At 47.5% G+C, this 20,309-nt stretch overlaps 1 protein-coding gene across 1 annotated transcript; it reads right to left on the bottom strand.

The window, feature by feature from the left end:
* Nucleotides 1–241: 241 nt before the first annotated feature.
* LHFPL5 (LHFPL tetraspan subfamily member 5) lies at nucleotides 242–18,528 on the bottom strand. Its single transcript, XM_030802732.1, has 4 exons — nucleotides 17,836–18,528; nucleotides 9,239–9,475; nucleotides 4,747–4,773; nucleotides 242–1,254 (listed from the first exon to the last, which is right to left on the bottom strand). Exons 1-3 carry the CDS (start codon nucleotides 18,245–18,247, stop codon nucleotides 4,763–4,765), a joined length of 660 nt encoding a protein of 219 aa, XP_030658592.1. The 5' UTR covers nucleotides 18,248–18,528; the 3' UTR covers nucleotides 242–1,254; nucleotides 4,747–4,762.
* Nucleotides 18,529–20,309: the final 1,781 nt, after the last annotated feature.

Raw genomic sequence — 20,309 nt, 5'->3', positions numbered from 1 at the left:
AAATAAATACATACATACATACATACATAAGCCAGGCGTGGTGGCACATGCCTGTAATCCCAGCTATTCAGGAGGCTGAGACAGGAGAATCGCTTGAACTTGGGAGGCAGAGGTTGCAGTGAGCTGAGATGGCACCTTTGCACTCCAGCCTCGGCAAGACAGCGAGACTCTGTCTCAAAAATAAATAACAATACAACAACAAATACAAATTAAAAGCCACACAGTACAAGTATTTACATGGCATTTACATTGTATTAGGTATTATAAGTAATCTAGAGATGATTTAAAGTATACAGGAGGATGTGCATAGGTTATATGCAAATACTACACCATTTTTAGCTGAGGACTTGGGCATCCATGTATTTTGGCATCTGCAGGGGATCCTGGAACCAATCCCCCTATAGATGACTATATGCCAAATCCAAAGTTTTTGAAAAAAAAAGTCATCTATTCCTATAACAAATTACTTGAATGTAAGTAACACATTTCTGAAGCTGGTAGCCAGTTCTGGTTGAGTCAGTGTGGGCACCATAAGGAAATGTGTTATTTGGTTCCCGGGAGGAAAAAAGTCTCCAGAGATTTTAGATCCTATCACCCACTCTTCATAAAACTTCCTGGTGGATGTTAAAGGATTCAGGTTCTGATGGCCCCTCCATTCCTTACCCACCTTGAGCATATAAGAAAACAAAATATGAGAAGGGAGAAGCAAAAGACCCCCTACACCTCACCCTAAAAATGACCCAGCACACATCCAGCCACCTCTTCAGTAGCCCTCTTAGAGCTGGTTGGGCATTTGTGTGTGTGTGTGTGTGAGAGAGAGAGAGAGAGAGAGAGAGTGTGTGTGTGTGTGTGTGTGTGTTTGTGTGTGCTGTCAGACACAGACCTGGGAGGGAAGGCCCCTAGAGATGGACCCATTTAGCCCTCTCGCTTTACAGAGGAGAGGCCTCAACAAGGTGAAGCGATTTGCTGCTGTGCAGAACTAAGAAGAGGCCTTGGATCCCATCCCCAGCAAGTGAGCACTCCCTGCACCACTCAGCCTCTGAATATCTTTGAAGTGGGTCACTGCAGTTCTGCTTCCCCAGAAAGAGTACAGTAGGAGGTCTTGTCTCAGGATACTGTCCAGTTTTAGTGTTATAATAAAAGGCTTCAGGCTTCAGGCCTATAGCAGCCAGGAACAAGGAAACTTCGAAGAACAAGTTCTTATCTCTGAAGAATTTGATTCCCTAGTTTTCCACTGTCTGGGAAATAGATGACCTGTGGTATAAGAAAAACAAAAGAACAAAAGATTGCAAGAGTTTAAAATCTGACATTTTAAAAACCAGTATAGGCTGGGTGTGGTGGTTCATGCCTGTAATCCCAGCACTTTGGGAGGCCAAGCTGGGTGGATCACTTGAGGTCAGGAGTTCGAGGCCAGCCTGGCCAACATGGTGAAACCCTGTCTCTACTAAAAATACCAAAATTAGGCTCACGCCTGTAATCCCAACACTTTGGGAGGCCAAGGCGGGCAGATCACAAGGTCATGAGATCAACACCATCCTGTCTCTCCTAAAAATACAAAAAATTAGCCAGGCGTGGTGGCAGGTGCCTGTAGTCCTAGCTACTTGGGAGGCTGAGGCAGGAGGATCACTTGAACCCGGGAGGCAGAGGTTGCAGTGAGCTGAGATCAGACCATTGCACTCCAACCTGGATGACAGAGCGAGATACTATCTCAAAAAAAATTACAAAAAACAAAACAAAACAAAAAAACTATGTATCAAAAATACATAAATAAATAAACACTTCCCTATGTATGCTCAAATTTTGACTTCAGTTCTACCTAGACATGCAAATTTCCTCATTCATGTGTAAGATAGTACTGACTGTCATTCAAGTAAAAACTTAGGTCTTTTAAAATGTAGTGTGAGAAAAAAGAAGGCAAACATAGAGGTGTGGTTGCCCTTTGATTCAGTAATGCCACTTGGGAAATTATCAACAGCAGCAGAAAGTTTTATTATCTATGATAGCAACCCTAAATGTCTAATAACCAAGGTCTGGTTTAAAAAATGGTATACCAGGCAGGCGCAGTGGCTCATGCCTGTAATCTCAACACTTTGGGAGGCTAAGGCAGGAGGATGACTTGAACCCAGGAGTTCGAGAACATCCTGGACAACATGACAAAACATCGTTTCTACAACAAACAAAACAAAACAAAACAAAATTATTATAGCTGGGCAGGAGGTATGTACCTGTAGTCCCAGCTATTCAGGAAGCTAAGGTGGAAGGATGACTTGAGCGCCAGGAAGTTGAGGTTTCAATAAGCTGTGATTGTGCCACTGCACTCCAGGCTAGGCAACAGAGCAAGACTCTGGCTCAAAAACAAAACAAAAAAACAATTGTGGTACACCAGTGCTGTGGAGTTTCTGGCTTTGAATAACCTAAATTAAAAATATTGCAAAAACATAAAAAAGGGAGCTGAGCACGGTGGCTCACGCCTGTAATCCCAGCACTTTTGGAGGCTGAGGTGGGCAGATCACCTGAGGTCGGGAGTTCAAGACCAGCATGACCAACACGGAGAAACCCCATCTCTACTAAAAATATAAAATTAGCTGGGTATAGTGGCGCATGCCTGTAATCCCAGCTACTTGGGAGGCTGAGGCAGGAGAATGGCTTGAACCCGGGAGGCGGAGGTTGCCATGAGCCAAGATCGTGTCATTGCACTCCAGCCTGGGCAACAAGAGTGAAACTCCGTGTCAAACACACACACACACACACACACACACAGATTATGCTCTAATGCTTTTTTATGCAAAATGTGATTCCTGTTTGAGCAGCCTGTCACCCAAAAACTGGTTAGAAATGCAGGGTCTATGGTCCCAGACCCACCCAACCGACTGAATCAGAATCTGCATTTTTTTTTTTTTTTTGAGACTGAGTCTCACTCTGTCACCCAGGTTGGAGTCCAGTGATGGGATCTCAGCTCACGGCAAGCACCGCCTCCTGGGTTCGAGCAATTCTCCTGCCTCAGCCTCCTGAGTAGCTGGGATTACAGGTGCACGCCACCACAGCCAGCTAATTTTTGTATTTTTGGTAGAGATGGGGTTTCCTGATGTTGGCCAGGCTGGTCTCCAACTCCTGACCTCACGTGATCTGCCTGCCTCAGTCTCTCAAAGTGCTGGGATTACAGGCATGAGCCACTGCACCCAGCAGAATCTGCATTTTAACAAATCCCCAGATGACTGTATGCATGCTGAAGTTTGAGAATCATGCTCTAATAAGTGCGGGAGGTGGAGGTGACAATTTTATGTATGATTATTTTTAAAGTATATGTGGTCAAGGATTAGAAGGTATTTCGCAAAAATAAAAACAGCTTAAATGGAGCTAAACCCTCCTTCCCACACAAAGTGCCTGGTCGGCTGTAGGTCCTCAAGGCAGCTGTTAGGGAGGCAACACTGTTGTGAGGGTTTCTTTTTTCTTTTTTTTAAATTTTATTTTATTCTATTTTATTTTATTTTTTTTGAGATGGAGTCTCGCTCTGTCACCCAGGCTGGAGTGCAGTGGCACAATCTCGGCTCACTGCAAGCTCCGCCTCCCGGGTTCACACCATTCTCCTGCCTCAGCCTCCCAAGTAGCTGGGACTACAGGTGCCCACCACCACACCCAGCTAATTTTTTGTATTTTTAGTAGAGACGGGGTTTCACTGTGTTAGCCAGGATGGTTTTGATCTCCTGACCTCGTGATCCACCTGCCTCAGCCTCCCAAAGTGCTGGGATTACAGGCGTGAGCCACCACGCCTGGTCCTCTTTTTCTTTTTAAAATGCATTCCTAAACGTTCCTGTTAAATCACATTTAACAAATGTTTGGAAACTTAAAAGATAAATGAATATGTTGCGCTTCTATTTAAACCAGATATTAAAACTGGTTAACTTACTGTTTTTCTTTTTGCCTCGGCTATCAGGAATCAGAGCTAAATTTAATACTCAAGACAGTAATACTATTAGCCTAGCTTTTTTGAATATTTGTTTTTCTCTCTATGACTTTTATTTTCTATTTTATTAGGTTTTCTAGTGTGTTTCTTACAAATCACTTAAAAATTCTTTCTGAAAATAAGGGTCCAAATTACAGTAATGACTTCTAAAAACAGTCTGTTCTTGTGTGCCAGGCTCCATAAAACATGAATTTGTGAAACTAACCACCTGCCTGTTTGAAATTATTTCTTCTTTCCCTGATCTTTTTCCGCCTTTCAAGACACAAGTAAGGCCAGGTGCGGTGGCTCACACCTGTAATCCCAGCACTTTGGGAGGCGGAGGCAGGCAGATCACCTGAGGTCAGGAGACGGAGACCATCCTGGCTAACATGGTGAAACCCCGCTTCTACTAAAAATACAAAAAATTAGCCAGGCATGGTGGCACGCACCTGTAATCCCAGCTACTCGGGAGGCTGAGGCAGGAGAATGGCTTGAACCCGGGAGGTGGAGGTTGCAGTGAGCCAAGATCACACCATTGCACTCCAGCTTGGGCAACAAGAGCGGAACTCCGTCTCAAAAAAAAAGACACAGGTAAAACTAAAGGCTTCCTGTTTGCTCCCCAGTGAAGGTCTCAGAGGCCAAACAGCTCCTGCCCCAGTGGGGTGTTGTTCCTCTCTCCCCAAGCAGCATCACAGCCTTACAGCCCAGCCCCTGGTGTCCTGCTGCCTGAGGATTCGGTAAGGAAGTAGAGAGCCCCAGCCCTTCTAAGGGCACGCAGACCACCCTCCCATAGAATTACTCACCGACCCTTCAGCTGCTTCACACCTCCTCTGTAATGAAGGGGAGAACAGTATACGTTACTACCAAGTCTCCTTTTTAGGATAATTTCCTGCACACTACTCCATCTCCAAACTACATCAGAATCCTCTTACTCTCAAGAAAGCTTGCACTTTTTTGTTCATATCATTTATCAGCCTGTAACTGTATCGCATGATTGTCTCCCTTACCAGACCATAAGCTCCAACTTAGATTTCCCTTAACCACTGTACTTCCAGTGCCTAAAGGCATTGTTTGGCAACTGAAGCACATTAGCTGTTATTGGTTGGGCAGGTGGGTGATATAAAAAATGAATATGGCCTGATGCAGTGGCTCACACCCATGATCCCAGCACTTTGGGAGGCTGAGGAAGGTGGATCACTTGAGGCCAGGAGTTTGAGACCAGTCTAGCCAACAAGGTGAAACCCCGTCTCTACTAAAAATACAAAAAATTAGCCAGGCGTGATGGCACGTGCCTGTAATCCCAGCCATTTGGGAGGCTGAGGCAGGTGAATCGCTTGAAACCGAGAGGCGGAGGTTGCAGTGACCCCAGATCATGCCACTGCACTCCAGCCGGGGTGATGACAGGGCAAGACTTTGTCTCAAAGAGAAAAAAAAAAAGTGAATATGCTGGAAAGACAGAAAGGAGAGAGATCAGACCTGCTACTGTGGCATCAAAAAAAAAAAAAGGAGAACTAATTTATTAATCACTTGCAATGTGCAGGCATTGTTAGTGCTTTATATATGCTAAGAGATCCTCAGCACAATCCTTTTTTTTATTAATTAATATAATTCACTAACAAGCTGGGTGCAGTGGCTCATGCCTATAATCCCAACACTTTGGGAGGCCAAGGTGCACACCAGGATTCTGAGACTAGCCTGGGCAACGTGGTGGAACCCCGTCTCTACAAAAAAAAATTTTTTTTAAAAGCCAAGTGTGGTGGTGTGGGCCTGTAGTCCTAGCTATTTGGGAGGCTAATATGGGAGGATCACTTGAGCCCAGGAGGTGAAGGTTGCAGTGAGCTGAGATCGTGCCACTGCACTCCAGCCTGGGTGACAGAGCCAGTATCTGTCTCAAAAAAAAAAAAAAAAAATAATATATATATATATATATGGCTTTTAGTATATTCACTAGATTGTGCAACTATCATCACTAATTCTAAAACATTTTCATCACCCCAAAAAGAAACCCTGTGCCCATTAGCAGTCACTCTTGTTTCCCCTCCTTCCTAGCCACCTCCTAATCTGCTTTCTGTCTCTATGGATTTGTCTATTTTGAATATTTTATAGAAATTGAATCACATATATACAAATGGAAACCAGTCTTTTGTGTCTGGTTCCTTTCATTTAACATGTTTTCAAGATTCATCCACGTGGTAGCAATTCTTACTACTTCATTCCTTTTTATGGCTGGATAATATTTCATTGCATGGATATACACATTTTGTTTATCTGTTCATCAGGAGATGGAATATACTAAAAACTACTGAATTGTATTCCATTTTTGGCTATTATGCTGCTATGAACATTTGTGTATAAGTTTTTGTGTGAACATTTGTTTTTAATTTTCTTGTGTGTATACCCAATAGTGGAATTACTGGGTCCTATGGTAACTCTGTGATTAACCATTTGAGGAACTGCCAGGCTGCTTTCTGCAGCAGTTGCAAAAGATTTGCATTAGCAGTGAATAAGGGTTCCAATTTCTCCACTTGCTCACCAACACTTGTTATTATTCACCTTTTTTATGATAATCATCTTAGTGGGTGTGAAATTGTATCTCAATGTGGATTTGATTGGCATTTTTATAATGACTAATGATGTTGAGCATCTTTTGGTGTGCTAATTGGCCATCTGTATATCTTCTTTGGAGAAATGTCTATTCAAATCTCTTGCCCATTTTAAGCATTGGGTAGTCTGTCTTTTCATTGTTGAGTTGTAGGAGTTCTTAATATATTCTGGATTCTAGATCTTATCCAATTATAATTTGCAAATATTTTCTTCCATTCTGTGGGCTGTCCTTTTACTTTCTTGATGGTGTCTTTTGAAACAAAAAAAAATTTAAATTTTAATGAAAGCTGATTTATCTATTTTTTTCTTTTAAGATTTTTTTTTTTTTTTAGATGGAGTCTCGCTCTGTTGCCCAGGCTAGAGTGCAGTGGCACAGTCTCGGCTCACTGCAAGCTCTGCCTCCCGGTTTCACACCATTCTCATGCCTCAGCCTCCCAGGTAGCTGGGACTACAAGTGCCCGCCACCACGCCTGGCTAATTTTTTGTGTTTTTAGTAGAGACAGGGTTTCACTGTATTAGCTAGGATGGTCTCGATCTGACCTCATGATCCGCCCACCTTGGCCTCCCAAAGTGCTGGGATTACAGGCATGAGCCACCGCATCTGGCCTCTTTTAAGATTTTTATAGTTTTATATTTGCATTTAGGTCTTTGAGTTAATTTTTGTATATGGTATGAGGTAGGGGTTCAATTTCATTCTTTCACATATAGAGATCTGATTGTTCTAGCACCATTTGTTGGAAAGACTATTATTTCTCCTATTAAATAGTCTTGGCATCCTTGTTGAAAATCAATTGGACATAAATGTTTGGGTTTATTTCCTTTTTTTTTTTTTTTTTTTTTTAGATGGAGTCTTGCTCTGTTGCCCAGGCTGGAGTGCAGTGGTGCAATCTCGGCTCACTGCAAGCTCCGCCTCCTGGGTTCATGCCATTCTTCTGCCTCAGCCTCCCAAGTAGCTGGGATTACAGGCGCCCACCACCAAGCCTAGCTAATTTTTGTATTTTTAGTAGAGATGGGGTTGCACCATGTTGGCCAGGCTGGTCTCAAACTCCTGGCCTCAAGTGATCTGCCTGCCTTGGCCTCCCAGAGTGCTGGGGTTACAGGCATAAGCCTCTGCAACCAGCCCTACTAGTTGGTTTTTTCTTCCCTTTATAGAATCCTCAAGGGATCCAGGACCTAGGCCTTTCCCTGACCCAGGAACTATAGGAATCTACCCTACTGTGATGGGAAGAAATCTCCTTCTCTCCTCCTTGGCCCAGCTCTTTCTAGTAATTTGTTTTCTTTTTCTTTTTTTTCTTTTTTTTGAGACAGAGTCTTGCTCTGTCATCCAGGCTGGAGTGCAGTGGTGCAATCTCAGCTCACTTCAACCTCTGCCTCCTGGGTTCAAGAGATTCTCCTGTCTCAGCCTCCCGAGTAGCTGGGACTACAGCTGCGAGCTACCACACCCAGCTATTTTTTGTATTTTTAGTAGAGATGGGATTTCACCATGTTGGCCAGGATGGTCTTCATCTCTTGACCTCATGATCCGCCCACCTCAGCCTCCCAAAGTGCTGGGATTATAGGCATGAGCCACCGTGCCCGGCCTGTTTTCATCTTTAACCACATAACAGGTGGTTATCCTTCTCTCACTCCCAAAGAAGGATGAAATGTTTCCTATCACTTCCTTATGGAGCAGTGGGCCCTGGGCTTGGCCAGAGAGGACCTGAGTTCTGGGTTCTTCTTTGCCACTGCCTTTCTGGGAACTTCTGAGTGACTCTCCCTTTTGGGCTTCAAGTTCCTCATGTGGGAAGAGTCCTTGGTTATAGTGGACAGAGGAGTTTGGCTGCTGCTTCTAATCCAAGGGCTAATGTGAAGACCGCTATGGGGAAAAGAGACTGGAGAGGTCTCTGAGGTGTAACAGGTCCCCATTGATGGCCACCTGCTGAGATCAGGCATTTGGGGATTCACAGGGGTGCAAGACAGGCCTTGCTCTTGACTCGGGGAAGAAATTTATGCTCTGAAAAAGTTAGCCCAAGACAGGCAGGGGAAAAGCCCAATGAGAAACAGAAGCGAAAGGCACCCTAGGAAGAAGGGAGTAAAGGGAAGCAATCAGGGAGGGCTTCCTGGAGGGTGCGCTTGGGCCTCAAGGATCAGCTACAGCTGACTTTTATGACTGACAGGTAGGATTTGGATGGGAGGGAATTGAAACAGGACGAACATTACGAGAATACCAAGGCTGCTGTTCCTCCAGGGATCTCGGGCTCCCACCAGCTACACTGCAGGAGCTGTCACTTCTGCACCCTCATTGGCCTGTTCTCAAGGTCGTACTCCCTCCCCAGCAACTCATCTCCTGTTGTTCCCCATCTCCACCAACAAACTCCCAGGAATATTACTTCGAGACCCAGCCTCAGTGCCTCCTTCTAGGGGAGACCACACTTAGCCCCCAAGGCTGGATTGCAGCTCTCTCCCCTATAGCCTCTGAGAGTGTAAAGGGGTGAGGCGGACATTCCTTTATCAGCAATCGCCTTATCACCTGCTAGCTTGCGACCCTCCACTGGCCTTTGATTTCAGGGAGGACAAGGGGTGTGTCTGATTAGTCTTGGTGTCCCCGTCCCTTGGCCAGGGGCCAAGCCTTAGAGGACTGGCTAAGATGAACCCCCACCCACATCCCAGGGTCTCCAGGCAGGGGACACCATTGTGGAGTTGGGTAATTACCGGTTCCATCTGCCTTGTAGTCGTCAGGGAGGAGCTTGTCTTGCCTGTAGCCCAACACGAAGGCCAGGAAGGAGAGGATGAGGGCATCACCAATGCTGAGGATAGCCAGCATGAAGGCCCAGCGGATGGTGCAATGGCCCAGCGTGTACTTGCCCGTCTGCTCGCCACACATGCGCCGCACCTCACTTGAGTCCCAACCATCAGGGTAGACCAGGCAGCCAATCATTAGGCCTGTGGCTGAGGGGGAAGGAGGGGTGCAGATGGCATCAGGCCGAGTGTGCCCAGCCTGCTACCTCCCCCACCTTGCACTGCTGTTATGTTGTCACCTCCCTTCTCCTTCTGTTAACAGCCTCAGGAGGCACGAGAGGCAGCCTCTACCATCCTTCTTGCAAAACACAGGTGAGAAAACAGGCTCTGAGAGTTAAAGCAACTGGCCCCCGAGACCCAGCAGTTGGGGCGGAGGCATAGCTGAGCCCCTCAGCCCAGGCAGGCTCTGCCACCACACCAGGTGGTCCTCCCAGGACCTCAGCCATTCTCCTCACCTTGGACTCAACCAGGCACCACCTACCCTGGCTTCAAAGCCCTCCGGTATCTGGTCCCAGCCCAAAGAACTCATCACTGCTGAGATGTACATTTCTTTGTACTTACAACATCTGTGAAATAAGCTCAATAAGAAAGTGTCTAGCCTGGGGGCTGTGGCTCATACCTGTAATCCCAGCACTTTGGGAGGTCGAGGCAGGCAGATCGCCTGAGGTCAGGAGTTTGAGACCAGCCTGACCAACATGGAGAAACCGCATCTCTACTAAAAATAAAAAATTAGCAGGGAGTGGTGGCACATGCCTGTGATCCCAGCTACTGGGGAGGCTGAGGCAGGAGAATCGCTTGAACCCTGCAGGCAGAGGTTGCGGTGAGCCGAGATCACACCATTGCACTCCAGCCTGGGCAACAAGAGCAAAACTCCATCTCAAAAAAAAAAAAAAAGGAAAAAGGAAAAGAAAGTGTCAGGCCATGGCCGGATTATCAATATATTTTGTTTTTATAGTACATAGAATAACAGTGTGTCCTACAACTCAGGTATCTTAGATTTAATGAATACAGGAAGGCTTTCCAGACTGTCCCTGGCTGCTTCCTTCAAAAGCCTTCCATTCAAGCAAACAGGTTTCCTCCTCACTCTTACCCAGTACAGCATAGTCCAGTTGCTACACGTCCCTAAATTTAAGAATCCCCTGGAGGCTGGGTGCAGTGGCTCACGCCTGTAATCCCAGCACTTTGGGAGGCCGAGGCAGACGGATTACAAAGTCAGGATATCGAGACCATCCTGGCTAACACGGTGAAACCCCTACTCTACTAAAAATACAAAAATTAGCCGGCTGTGATGGTGGGCGCCTGTAGTCCCAGCTACTCTGGAGGCTGAGGCAGGAGAATGGTGTGAACCCAGGAGGCGGACCTTGCAGTGAGCCGAGATGGTGCCACTGCACTCCAGCCTGGGCAACAGACCAAGACTCCATCTCAAAAAAAAAAAAAAATGCTAGTTCCTAGGTCATGGTTGGGTTCAATAATCCCTGTTTTCAAAAGCACTCTTCCAGGTGATTTTCTCAGTAGGAAAAGCTGGGAAACACTAGATTAGGCTGCCTGGATTTCAAACCCAGCTCTCTGCTACCTAGCGATGTGACTCAGAGCAAGCGACTTAAGCTTTCTTTTTTCTTTTTTTTTTTTTTTGAGACAGAGTCTCGCTCTGTCACCCAGGCTGGAGTGCAGTGGCACAATCTCGGCTCACTGCAAGGTCTGCCTCCCGGGTTCACACCATTCTCCTGCCTCAGCCTCCCGAGTAGCTGGGACTACAGGCGCCCACCACCGCGCCTGGCTAATTTTTGTATTTTTAGTAGACGGGGTTTCGCCACGTTGGCCAGGCTGGTCTTGAACTCCTGGGTTCAAGTGATCCGCCAGCCTTGGCCTCCCAAAGTGCTGGGATTACAGGCGTGAGTCAACGTGCCCAGCCATACTTAAGCTTTGTTTGCCTCAGTTTCCTTATCTATAAAATGGAGATAATAATAACCCCAACCTTCCTGTTGTGGTTACAGTGAGGTTCAAATGAGTTAATACTGGAAAAGAGTGTAGAACAGTGCCTGGCACAGACTTGGCACTCCGTAAGAGTTGACTGTGAGAGTTATTATCCCACCTTGTACCTTACTTGACTTATTATTTACAGCTAAAAATTCTGTTGCCCCCACTTTCCCCCCACTTCTTCCATCCCTTTCCATCAAACCACCCCCTCACCTTAGCTTTGCTGGGGTGAAGCACAGACAGGTGACATAATCCAGGATGCAACTGGGGCAGCCAGCCCCAGGCACAGCTGCCCCGCGGGCAGGGGGTGCTCCCCCTTTCTGTGCCGCTTTCCCACAGGTCTGGAGGCTCTCTCGTCCCAAGGTTGTACCCTACTCAGGAGCCCCTCAGAGAAGCACCTCTTCGGGCCTAAAGTTACCTTCCCTGCTCCCAGCTTGTTCTACAAAGACGGTCAGGAGGTCAAACAAATGCACGGTAAATGGAAAAATCAGGGTCCCACCTCCCCACCTAAATGTATCATGCTTCCTTCAATTTTTTTAGAAGCTTATTTAGATAGTTCTTTATAGACCACAAAATACTTCATGTACCATCTTGACTGTGACCATCTTTCTGTGAAGTGGGCTGGCTATTAATATTCTCATTTTACAGATTAGAAAACTGAGGGCTCAAAGAAACCAAGTGACTTACCAGCCATCAGTCATCCAGCTATGACAGGGCCAAGGCCTGAATTCTCCATTCCTGACTTTCCTGACTTCAAAGTTTATTCCCTCCACCCCCAGAACATGACATCTCTCCCAGGGGCTGAATGTAATTAGTGGTGACATTTCAGACTTCCTACGTGTTCAGTGATAAACTAAGTGTTCAGGAAGATACCCACGGTGGAGGAGAGGGAGCCATCCACAGCTCCATGGTGAAACCTATGTAGCCAGCCCTTCCCCGACTTGATGTGAGTCCAGCCCTCCAGTGCCTGGCAGGGCCCCTGGCTTCAAGGGCAGAGGTGAAGGTGGGAAGGAGCTGCCCTTCCAGGCTTTGCATTCTCTCCATCACTTCCTCCCGTGGCCCTGCCCCTCCTGCACCATCTTCCTGTGGGGGCTCTGGAAAATAGCCCACGGCCTCTGACCTGGTAACAGGGTGTTGGTGCCACAGTCCCCTGCGAGCACTCCACCCGTCCACCCATGGTTCTGGGGACAGTGGGTGTCAGCCCCAGTTGTGGCATCTCAAAGCTCTAAGTAGAAGCCAGCACAGTGTTCTCAGGCCAGGTTACTTACCCTCTCTGACTTCCGTCCTGTCGTCTGTAAAGTATCTGACTCATAGCCACACTGTGAGGATTAAGTGTGATCATTTACAGAAAACGCTTACTATGATGTCTTGTACATGGTAAGTGGCCAATTAATGTTAGTCACTGCCATTATTATTGACATTGGAGTCAGACAGAAGCCACCTCAGTGACATGGATGCCATTAGAGCTGCTCACGAATATTCCAGGTGCAAGGCAAAGTTGTACTTCCTTGCTCTGCTCTCTTGAGATTAAGCGAGGCCATCTGCCTTCCTCTGGCCAATGACATGTGAGCAGAGATGTGTGTATTTCCGGGCCACAGCACTTAGCTGCGGTGGGAGACCTCCCAGAGTTCCCTTCCCTCTGATGCAAGGACAGCTGATGGTGACTGATGCCCCTAGCGAGGGTCCCAGGAGACAGCAGTGAGAGCGGAGCCCCTACCGATCCCCAGTTGGCACGGACCATAAGCAAGAAATACATAAACCTTTGTTCTAAGCCACCAAGATTTGGGAGTGGTTTGTTACTATGGCATCACTTCTCATGCTCACTGATAAAGTTGTTTTTTGTGTTTTTCTTTTCTTTTTTTTTTTTTTTTTCGAGACAGAGTCTCACTCTGTCACCCAGGCTGGAGTGCAGTGGCGCGATCTTGGCTCACTGCAAGCTCCGCCTCCTGGGTTCACGCCATTCTCCTGCCTCAGCCTCCTGAGTAGCTGGGACTATGGGCGCCCACCACCAAGCCCAGCTAATTTTCTTTTTTTTGTATTTTTTGGGGGATTACCCCCTGCCCACAGGGCAGCTGTGCCTGGGGCTTCCCCAGTTGCATGCTGGATTATGTCACCTGTCTAATTTTTTTGTATTTTTTTGTAACACGGGGTATCACTGTGTTAGCCAGGATGGTCTCTATCTCCTGACATCGTGATCCGCCCGCCTCGACCTCCCAAAGTGCTGGGATTACAGGCATGAGCCACCGTGCCCGGACTGTTTTTTGTGTTTTTCACAGGTACTGAGCACCTACCATGTGCAAGGTGTTTTACATGCATTCTATTATCCCATCTTCACAGAACCCCCCTGAAGCGGGTACTGCTGCTATGTTCTACAGATGGGGTACAGTAGAATGTTTGTTCCCCCCAGAATTCCTGTGTTGAAATCCTAACCTCCAGTGTGATGGTGTTAGGAGGTGGGGCCTTTGGGAGGTGATTAGGTCATGAGGTTAGGGCCCTCCATGAATGGGATTGGAACCCTTATCAAAGGGACCCCAGAGGGGAGGGGGAGCAGCTAAAGGTTGGTTAATGGATACAAAAGTATCGCTAGACAGGAGGAATAAGCTCTAGTATTCTCTAGCACTGTAGAGTGAGTATAACCAACAACAATCTATTGTATATTTTCAAATAGCTGGAACAGCAAATTTGAAATCATCCCAACTCAAAGAAATGTTTTAAATGTTTGAGGTGATGGATATGCTAATTACCTTCATTTTCTCAGTAGGAAAAGCTAGGAAACATTAGACCAGGCTGCCTGGATTTCAAGCCCAGCTTGTATACAGGTATCAAAATATCACACTGTAGCCCATAAATATGTACAATTATTATGTCAATTAAAAACAATAATAAGGCCGGGCGTGGTGGCTCATGCCTGTAATCCCAGCATTTTGGGAGGCTGAGGCAGGCGGATCGCCTGAGCTCAGGAGTTCCAGACCAGCCTGAGCAACATGGTGAAACCCCATCTCTACAAAAAATACAAAAATTGGCTGGGCGTGGTGGCATGCACCTATAGTTCCAGCTACTCGGGAGGCTGAGGAGGGAGGATCACTTGAGCCTGGGAGGTCAAGGCTGCAATGAGCCGTGTTCATGCCATTGCACTCCAGCCTGGGTAAAAATAATAATTTTTGAGATCTTGACTCAATAATAATAATCATCAATGCAAATAAATAAATAAAAGGGACCTCAGAGAGCCCTGTAATCCTCTTTTCACCACGTGAGGACATCAAGAAGTCAGCAGTCTACAGCCTAGAAGAGGCCTTCACCAGAGATCTCGTGCTAATGCCATGCTGGCACCCAGATCTCAGACCTCCAGCCTCCAGAACTGTGGGAAATGAATTTCTGTTGTTTTAAGCCCCCTAGTCTATGGTAATTTGTTATGGCAGCCCTGACTAAATAGAACTAAGTAAAACTGACTAAGACATGAGGTTACCAAGACTCAGAGAAGACAAGCAGTTTGGTCTACCTGTGTTTCTAGGAGCTGGGACAACTCCCAGCCTACAGCCTGCACCCAGAAGCCCAATTAATCGTGTTAAGCTGCAGCCCCACATCGCCCAAGCATCGGTCCTCCCTGCCCCTGCCCCCTCCCTGCTCCCAGGCTTCTTAGCAAGGGTACTAATAAATGGATGTATCTCCCAGCTGCTGGATATGGGACCCGCCCACTCTGCATCTCTCCCTTCGGCTCATTTCCCCTTCCACAGCACAACAGAATGGAACATGACACCAGTCTTGCCTTCCCTAACATAAATGTTGCATGAGATGGCACCTGGCCAACTCTGCTATCAGTGTCTCCAGCTTTTCGACCCAGATAGTGTCTGACTCAGATGACCTGGCAACCCCTCCCCCTCCTGGCACTGCCTGCTCATACAGGCACCTGTTGGGGGATGTTTCAGGGAAGGGGGGTTTGCAGACAGCCCTGAGAATGAGAGAAATGGTTGTGTCTCCAGCATCCCATAACCCTGACAGGGAAGGAGAGCTGGCAAGCATATTAGAGTCCATTTCACTCCTCTTTGGCATAAAACTGCTAAATCTTCATTTTCCCTTTGTTCATATATATATATATATATATACTCAATATTTTTATTAACTCAGCTAATTTTTGTGTTTTTTGTAGAGACACAGTTTTGCCACGTTGCTCAGGCTGGTCTCGAACCCCTGAGCTCAAGCAATCTGCCCACCTCGCCCTCCCAAAGTGCTGGGATTACAGGCCTGAGCCACTTCAGCTGGCCTTATTATTATTTTTTATTGATGTATATGTTAGTTATTATTATTTTTAATTGATATATATATATACACAAATAGAGATAGGATCTCACTGTGTTGTCCAGGCTGGTCTTGAAGTCTTGAACTTCTGGCCTCAAGCAATCCCCTCTCCTTGGCCTCCCAAAGTGCTAGGACTACAGGCATGAGCCACTGTGCCTGCCCCCACCATCATTCTTGACATGGCCACCACCTACCTTGCTCCCCACTGCCCACCCCTGCCCTGGCCTGTCTCTTATCATACAGAGAGACTACAGAGAACAGGGAGGTGGCAAGGGGATTTGCTGGGAACTCTGAAGCCATGTGAGTAGTCTGGGTGCAAGATTTGGAATCAAAGCTGTATCCCTTCCTACTTGTATGCTCAAAGACAAATTACCCACTAGGGGCCTTCTTTGTAAAATAGAGAAATACCCACCTCAATGGGTTGTGCTGGGGCTCCTCCAGATAATATATGTAAAGATATTTCATAAATCATTATACTTATGTAAATATGTGGCTCAGTAAAAACATCTTAGGAATACATCTAATTTCTTGGGAACTGCTGCCCTAATTCTTCCGAGTCCTCAGTTGCCCGCTGATCTGCTACAGCCTCGGCCAAGTCTGGTCCTCTCTCTCAACAGCAGATTCCTCATCTATAGTTGGGGGGTGGATATAGCTCTCTGGGGTCCCCTCCAACTCTGCAGTCTTGAATCTGCGTGTTTGGTGGTCTGAGATTCAGATGCCTGTTTCAGTCTCCCTCTTAAAGATGACAGCACTTCTCATTCTGACCAATGACATGGTTTCACTCTAGTTTCCAGTCCCCGGCACTACTCCTGGACATCTCACCGACATGGACAGTTTGTGTGTGGCCCCTGACGTGCGCAGGGACCAAGGTACCAGAGGCTGCAGCACAAGGTCTTAACCCTCTTCCTGGGCTACAGAGAAGAGCAAGACCACTTGGCACAAGGACCAAGAAGCCTTTCTGAGCTAGGAGCAGGAAAAAGGACCAGGGAGGTTTTGCCTCAGGGCACAAGTAGCTGCCTACCCCACAGTTTTATTTGTTTTATTTTACTTATTATTATTATTATTTTTAGAGACAGGGTCTTGCCATCTTGCCCAGTCTAGTCTCAAACTCCTGAGCTCAAGTGATGCTCTCTCCCAAAGTGTTGGGATTATGGGTGTGAGCCACTGTGCCCAGCCCCCACATTGTTTTAAAGGACCCTAGGCCAGGTGCTGTGGATCACACCTGAAATCCCAACACTTTGGGAGACAGAGGCGGGCAAATTGCTTGAGCCCAGCAGTTCGAGACCTGCCTGGACAACATGACAAAACCCCGTCTCTACAAAAAATACAAAAAAAATTAGTTAGACATGGTGGTGCGCACCTGGAGTCCCAGCTACTTGGGAGGCTGATGTGAGAGGATCACCTAAGTCCAAGGAGGTTGAGGCTGCAGTCAGCTGAGATCATGCCACTGCACTCCAGCCTGGGCCAAAGAATGAGACTCTGTCTCAAAAAACAAACAAACAACAACAGCAACAAAAGGACCCTAAATGGCTTCCTCCACCTCACAAAATATCACTCCATTTGCTGCCTTAAGTATAAAATCCCATAATCAAGGAAAAACGACTTTCACTCCACAGTGAAAGAGGGGACTTTAGATGAAAGTTTCTATAGGCAAGGTCATACCCTGCATAATAGTAACACTCCAAAATCAGCAAGAGACCTTAGAATCTGAGAGCAGTTTGGAGTGGGAGAGAGAGAATGAGGACAGAGTTCTGGGCACTCTTAAAAATAACAAAAGCCCAGAGGTGGGAGATGAAGGCATCTAGAATGTGCTTGACTGGTGTCACTACTTTGTGCTGGGGTTGAGTCCTATTCCACATGGCCAACAATGGAAGCTTCCTTCTTTCTCTCTCTCACAGCTGCAAAAACTGATGTGATGGCCTGGGAGTCAGGACCGGCAACTGTGCTCCTGGGCAAGTCACTTCCCCTTACAGATGAGGTTCTGGGCTCAGGTTCTGGGCTCAGAACCTCATCTGTAGGATGAGAGGGTTGGACAGCTTGATCTCTAAGGTCTTTTCTGCCTCTGCCAGTCTAAGATTCCCAATTCCTCAGAATCTTCTGCAGAGCACTGAGTAGGACTGGGCTATAGGAGAACAGCTAAATTTAAGGCCCAGAGCCCCGGCAGAGGGTGGGATGGTGCAGCTGCAGCTATGGCCCTGGGGTGGGACCCTGCCTGCCCTCCCACCATCCCTGCTTACCCGCAGCCAGCTGCATCCATGCACAGATCTTATAGACTGTGGCTGTGTTGCAGATGAAGAACAGGCTGAAGCAGATGATGGAGCCAATGATGAGGAACATGCCCAAGGCCACAAAGAACATGGCAGTCTTGAAGGCTCTAGAAGGGATGGAGGAGAAGTCTAGGGGACCGCCCTTGCAGATGAGCTCGGAGGACAGCACGTTACCCACGCAGTAGGAGAAAAGGCCGAAGTAGCCTGCCTGCGGTGTGTTGACGCTGTCGCCGATCCAGTAGGGCTGGATGAAGAGGGCCATGACCAGCACGGAGAAGCAGATGGTGAGCGTACCCCACATCACGCCCACGGCCCGCGAGTTCCGCACATAGTTGGTATGGTAGATCTTGGCTGCCTCCTGGGCCGGCAGCAATTTCACCATGGTGAGGGCAGCAGGCCCTGGGCTGGGGTCCCGTGGGCTGCAAGTCCGTGGCTTTGTGGATGGAGGCTTAGAAGCAGGTCACTCCCCAGCGGGGTTTGGGGAGGAGGCTGAGGTCAGGGCACCAGGCGAGGTCCCTTCAAGGCAAGAGGAAGAGGATTAATAGGACAAGGACAACCTTGATTTGGTCAAAGGAAGCTTGCCAGGTGCCTGTGTCCGCTCTAGCCGAGGCTGTCTCCAGTCTCCTGCCTCCTCCCAAGCCCACCAGGGTCTCGGGCCTGCTGGCGCCGCCCTGCGCGTCTCCCTTCCCGGCTCACAGCTCCCGAGAGCCCCGCCCCCTCCTCCGTCCGCGGAGGGCGCCGTTTCAGCACCGCGGCCAGCGCCCCGGGGTTCTGGGCGAGGGGCGGGGCCTGCAGCAGAGGCGGGGAAGGGGCAGAGCTCCCACTGCTGGCCCCCGCCGCGGGGAATCGGAACCCCATTCACCTTCCTGAACCGAGATGACAAGAATTGGGAAGGTGGGGATGTGACTGACACATTCCTACCGCTCAATTCCAGCCGCAAAAACGCTTTTCCCCCGCAAAAGCGCTGTCCACATCCCATCCCACCCCGCCCCTCCCTGACTCCCTAGTCGCCTTCCCAGAACCTCCAACTTCACCACTCCGAGGTCAGCAAAGCCTTTCTTGGTTGCCTTCTGGTCACTGGTTTTTCGTCCTTAGCATTCAGTCAACGATTTCCAAAAGCATACTATGTGTTAAGGTTATGTTGGAGGACATCTAAGCAAAACCACAGATAAAAAAGACAGGGCCCCTGTCCTCAAAGACAGTGGAATATTTACATATATAATATATGTATATATGTAGTCTATATAAATATATATAAAACGCCTGTATATGCAGACTGATTGTGTGATAACAGAAGCAACTACAAAGTATAGCAGACAACGTTCTTTATGAGCCTTCTCAGACCTGAACATACGTGTTTTGTCAAATACAATGCCTTTCTCCCCTTTTTCTATGTGTTATATATTTTCCCCTTTAAGTATATATATATGTTTTCATATATTATATATATACATATTTCTCCTGATTTTAAGGTAAATACATGGCTAGTGTAAAGAACTAGAAAAATTCCACCGGGCGCGGTGGCTCACGCCTGTAATCCCAGCACTTTGGAAGGCCGAGGCAGGCAGATCATGAGGTCAGGAGATCGAGACCATGCTGGCTAACACAGTGAAACCCCGTCTCTACTAAAAATACAAAAAAAATAGCCAGGCGTGACGGCATGCGCCTGTTGTCCCAGCTGCTGGGGAGGCTGAGGCAGGAGAATGGTGTGAACTCGGGAGGCGGAGCTTGCAGTCAGCCGAGATCGCGCCACTGCACTCCAGCCTGGGTGACAGAGCAAGTCTCAAAAAAAAAAAAAAAAATCATAACATCAACTTCCGGAGCTAAGGAAAGACAAGACAATCTTAAAAACATGGACTTTGGGGTTCAACAGGCCTGGATTTGAATGAGCTACTTACTAAGTAACCATCCATGGACTTAACCTTCCTTCCTGAGCCTCAGTTTCTCCATCTATTAAATGCAGGAAATGCACTTACGCCGGGCGTAGTGGCGGGCGCCCGTATTCCCAGCTACTCAGGAGGCTGAGACAGTGGAATCGCTTGAACCCCGGGAAGCAGAGGTGGCAGTGAGCTGAGATCGCGCCATTGCACTCCAGCCTGGGCAACAAGAGCAAAACTCCATTTCAAAAAATAATAACAATTTTTTTTTTAAAAAGTGCTCAAAGGTACATTAGTGGTCTCTAATCCCAGCACTTTGGGAGGCTGCTCAGTCGGATCACTTGAGCTCAGGAATTCTAGACTAGCCTGGGCAACATAGCAAGACTCCCGACTCTACAAAAAATACACAACTTAGCCAGGCATAGCCAGGCATGGTGGTGCTTGCCTGTAGTCGCACCTACTTGGGAGGTTGAGGTGGGAGAATCACTGGAGCCCAGGAGGTCGAGGCTGCAGTGAACCATGATCACACCACTGCACTCCAGTCTGGGCTTTAACAAAAAAAGAGAA

Source organism: Nomascus leucogenys, chromosome 22a (genome assembly GCF_006542625.1).
Source record: "Nomascus leucogenys isolate Asia chromosome 22a, Asia_NLE_v1, whole genome shotgun sequence".
NCBI lineage: Eukaryota > Metazoa > Chordata > Mammalia > Primates > Hylobatidae > Nomascus > Nomascus leucogenys.
This window is presented reverse-complemented; position numbering and strand designations above follow the sequence as displayed.

What these genes read in the sequence shown, in the direction of transcription:
- LHFPL5 (XM_030802732.1), bottom strand. Translation starts at nt 18,247, where the DNA reads ATGGTGAAATTGCTGCCGGCCCAGGAGGCAGCCAAGATCTACCATACC. An exon ending in ATGGATGCAGCTGGCTGCGG is followed by an intron (nt 9,476 to 17,835) that starts GTAAGCAGGGAT and finishes CTTCCCCCTCAG; the next exon opens with CCACAGGCCTAATGATTGGC.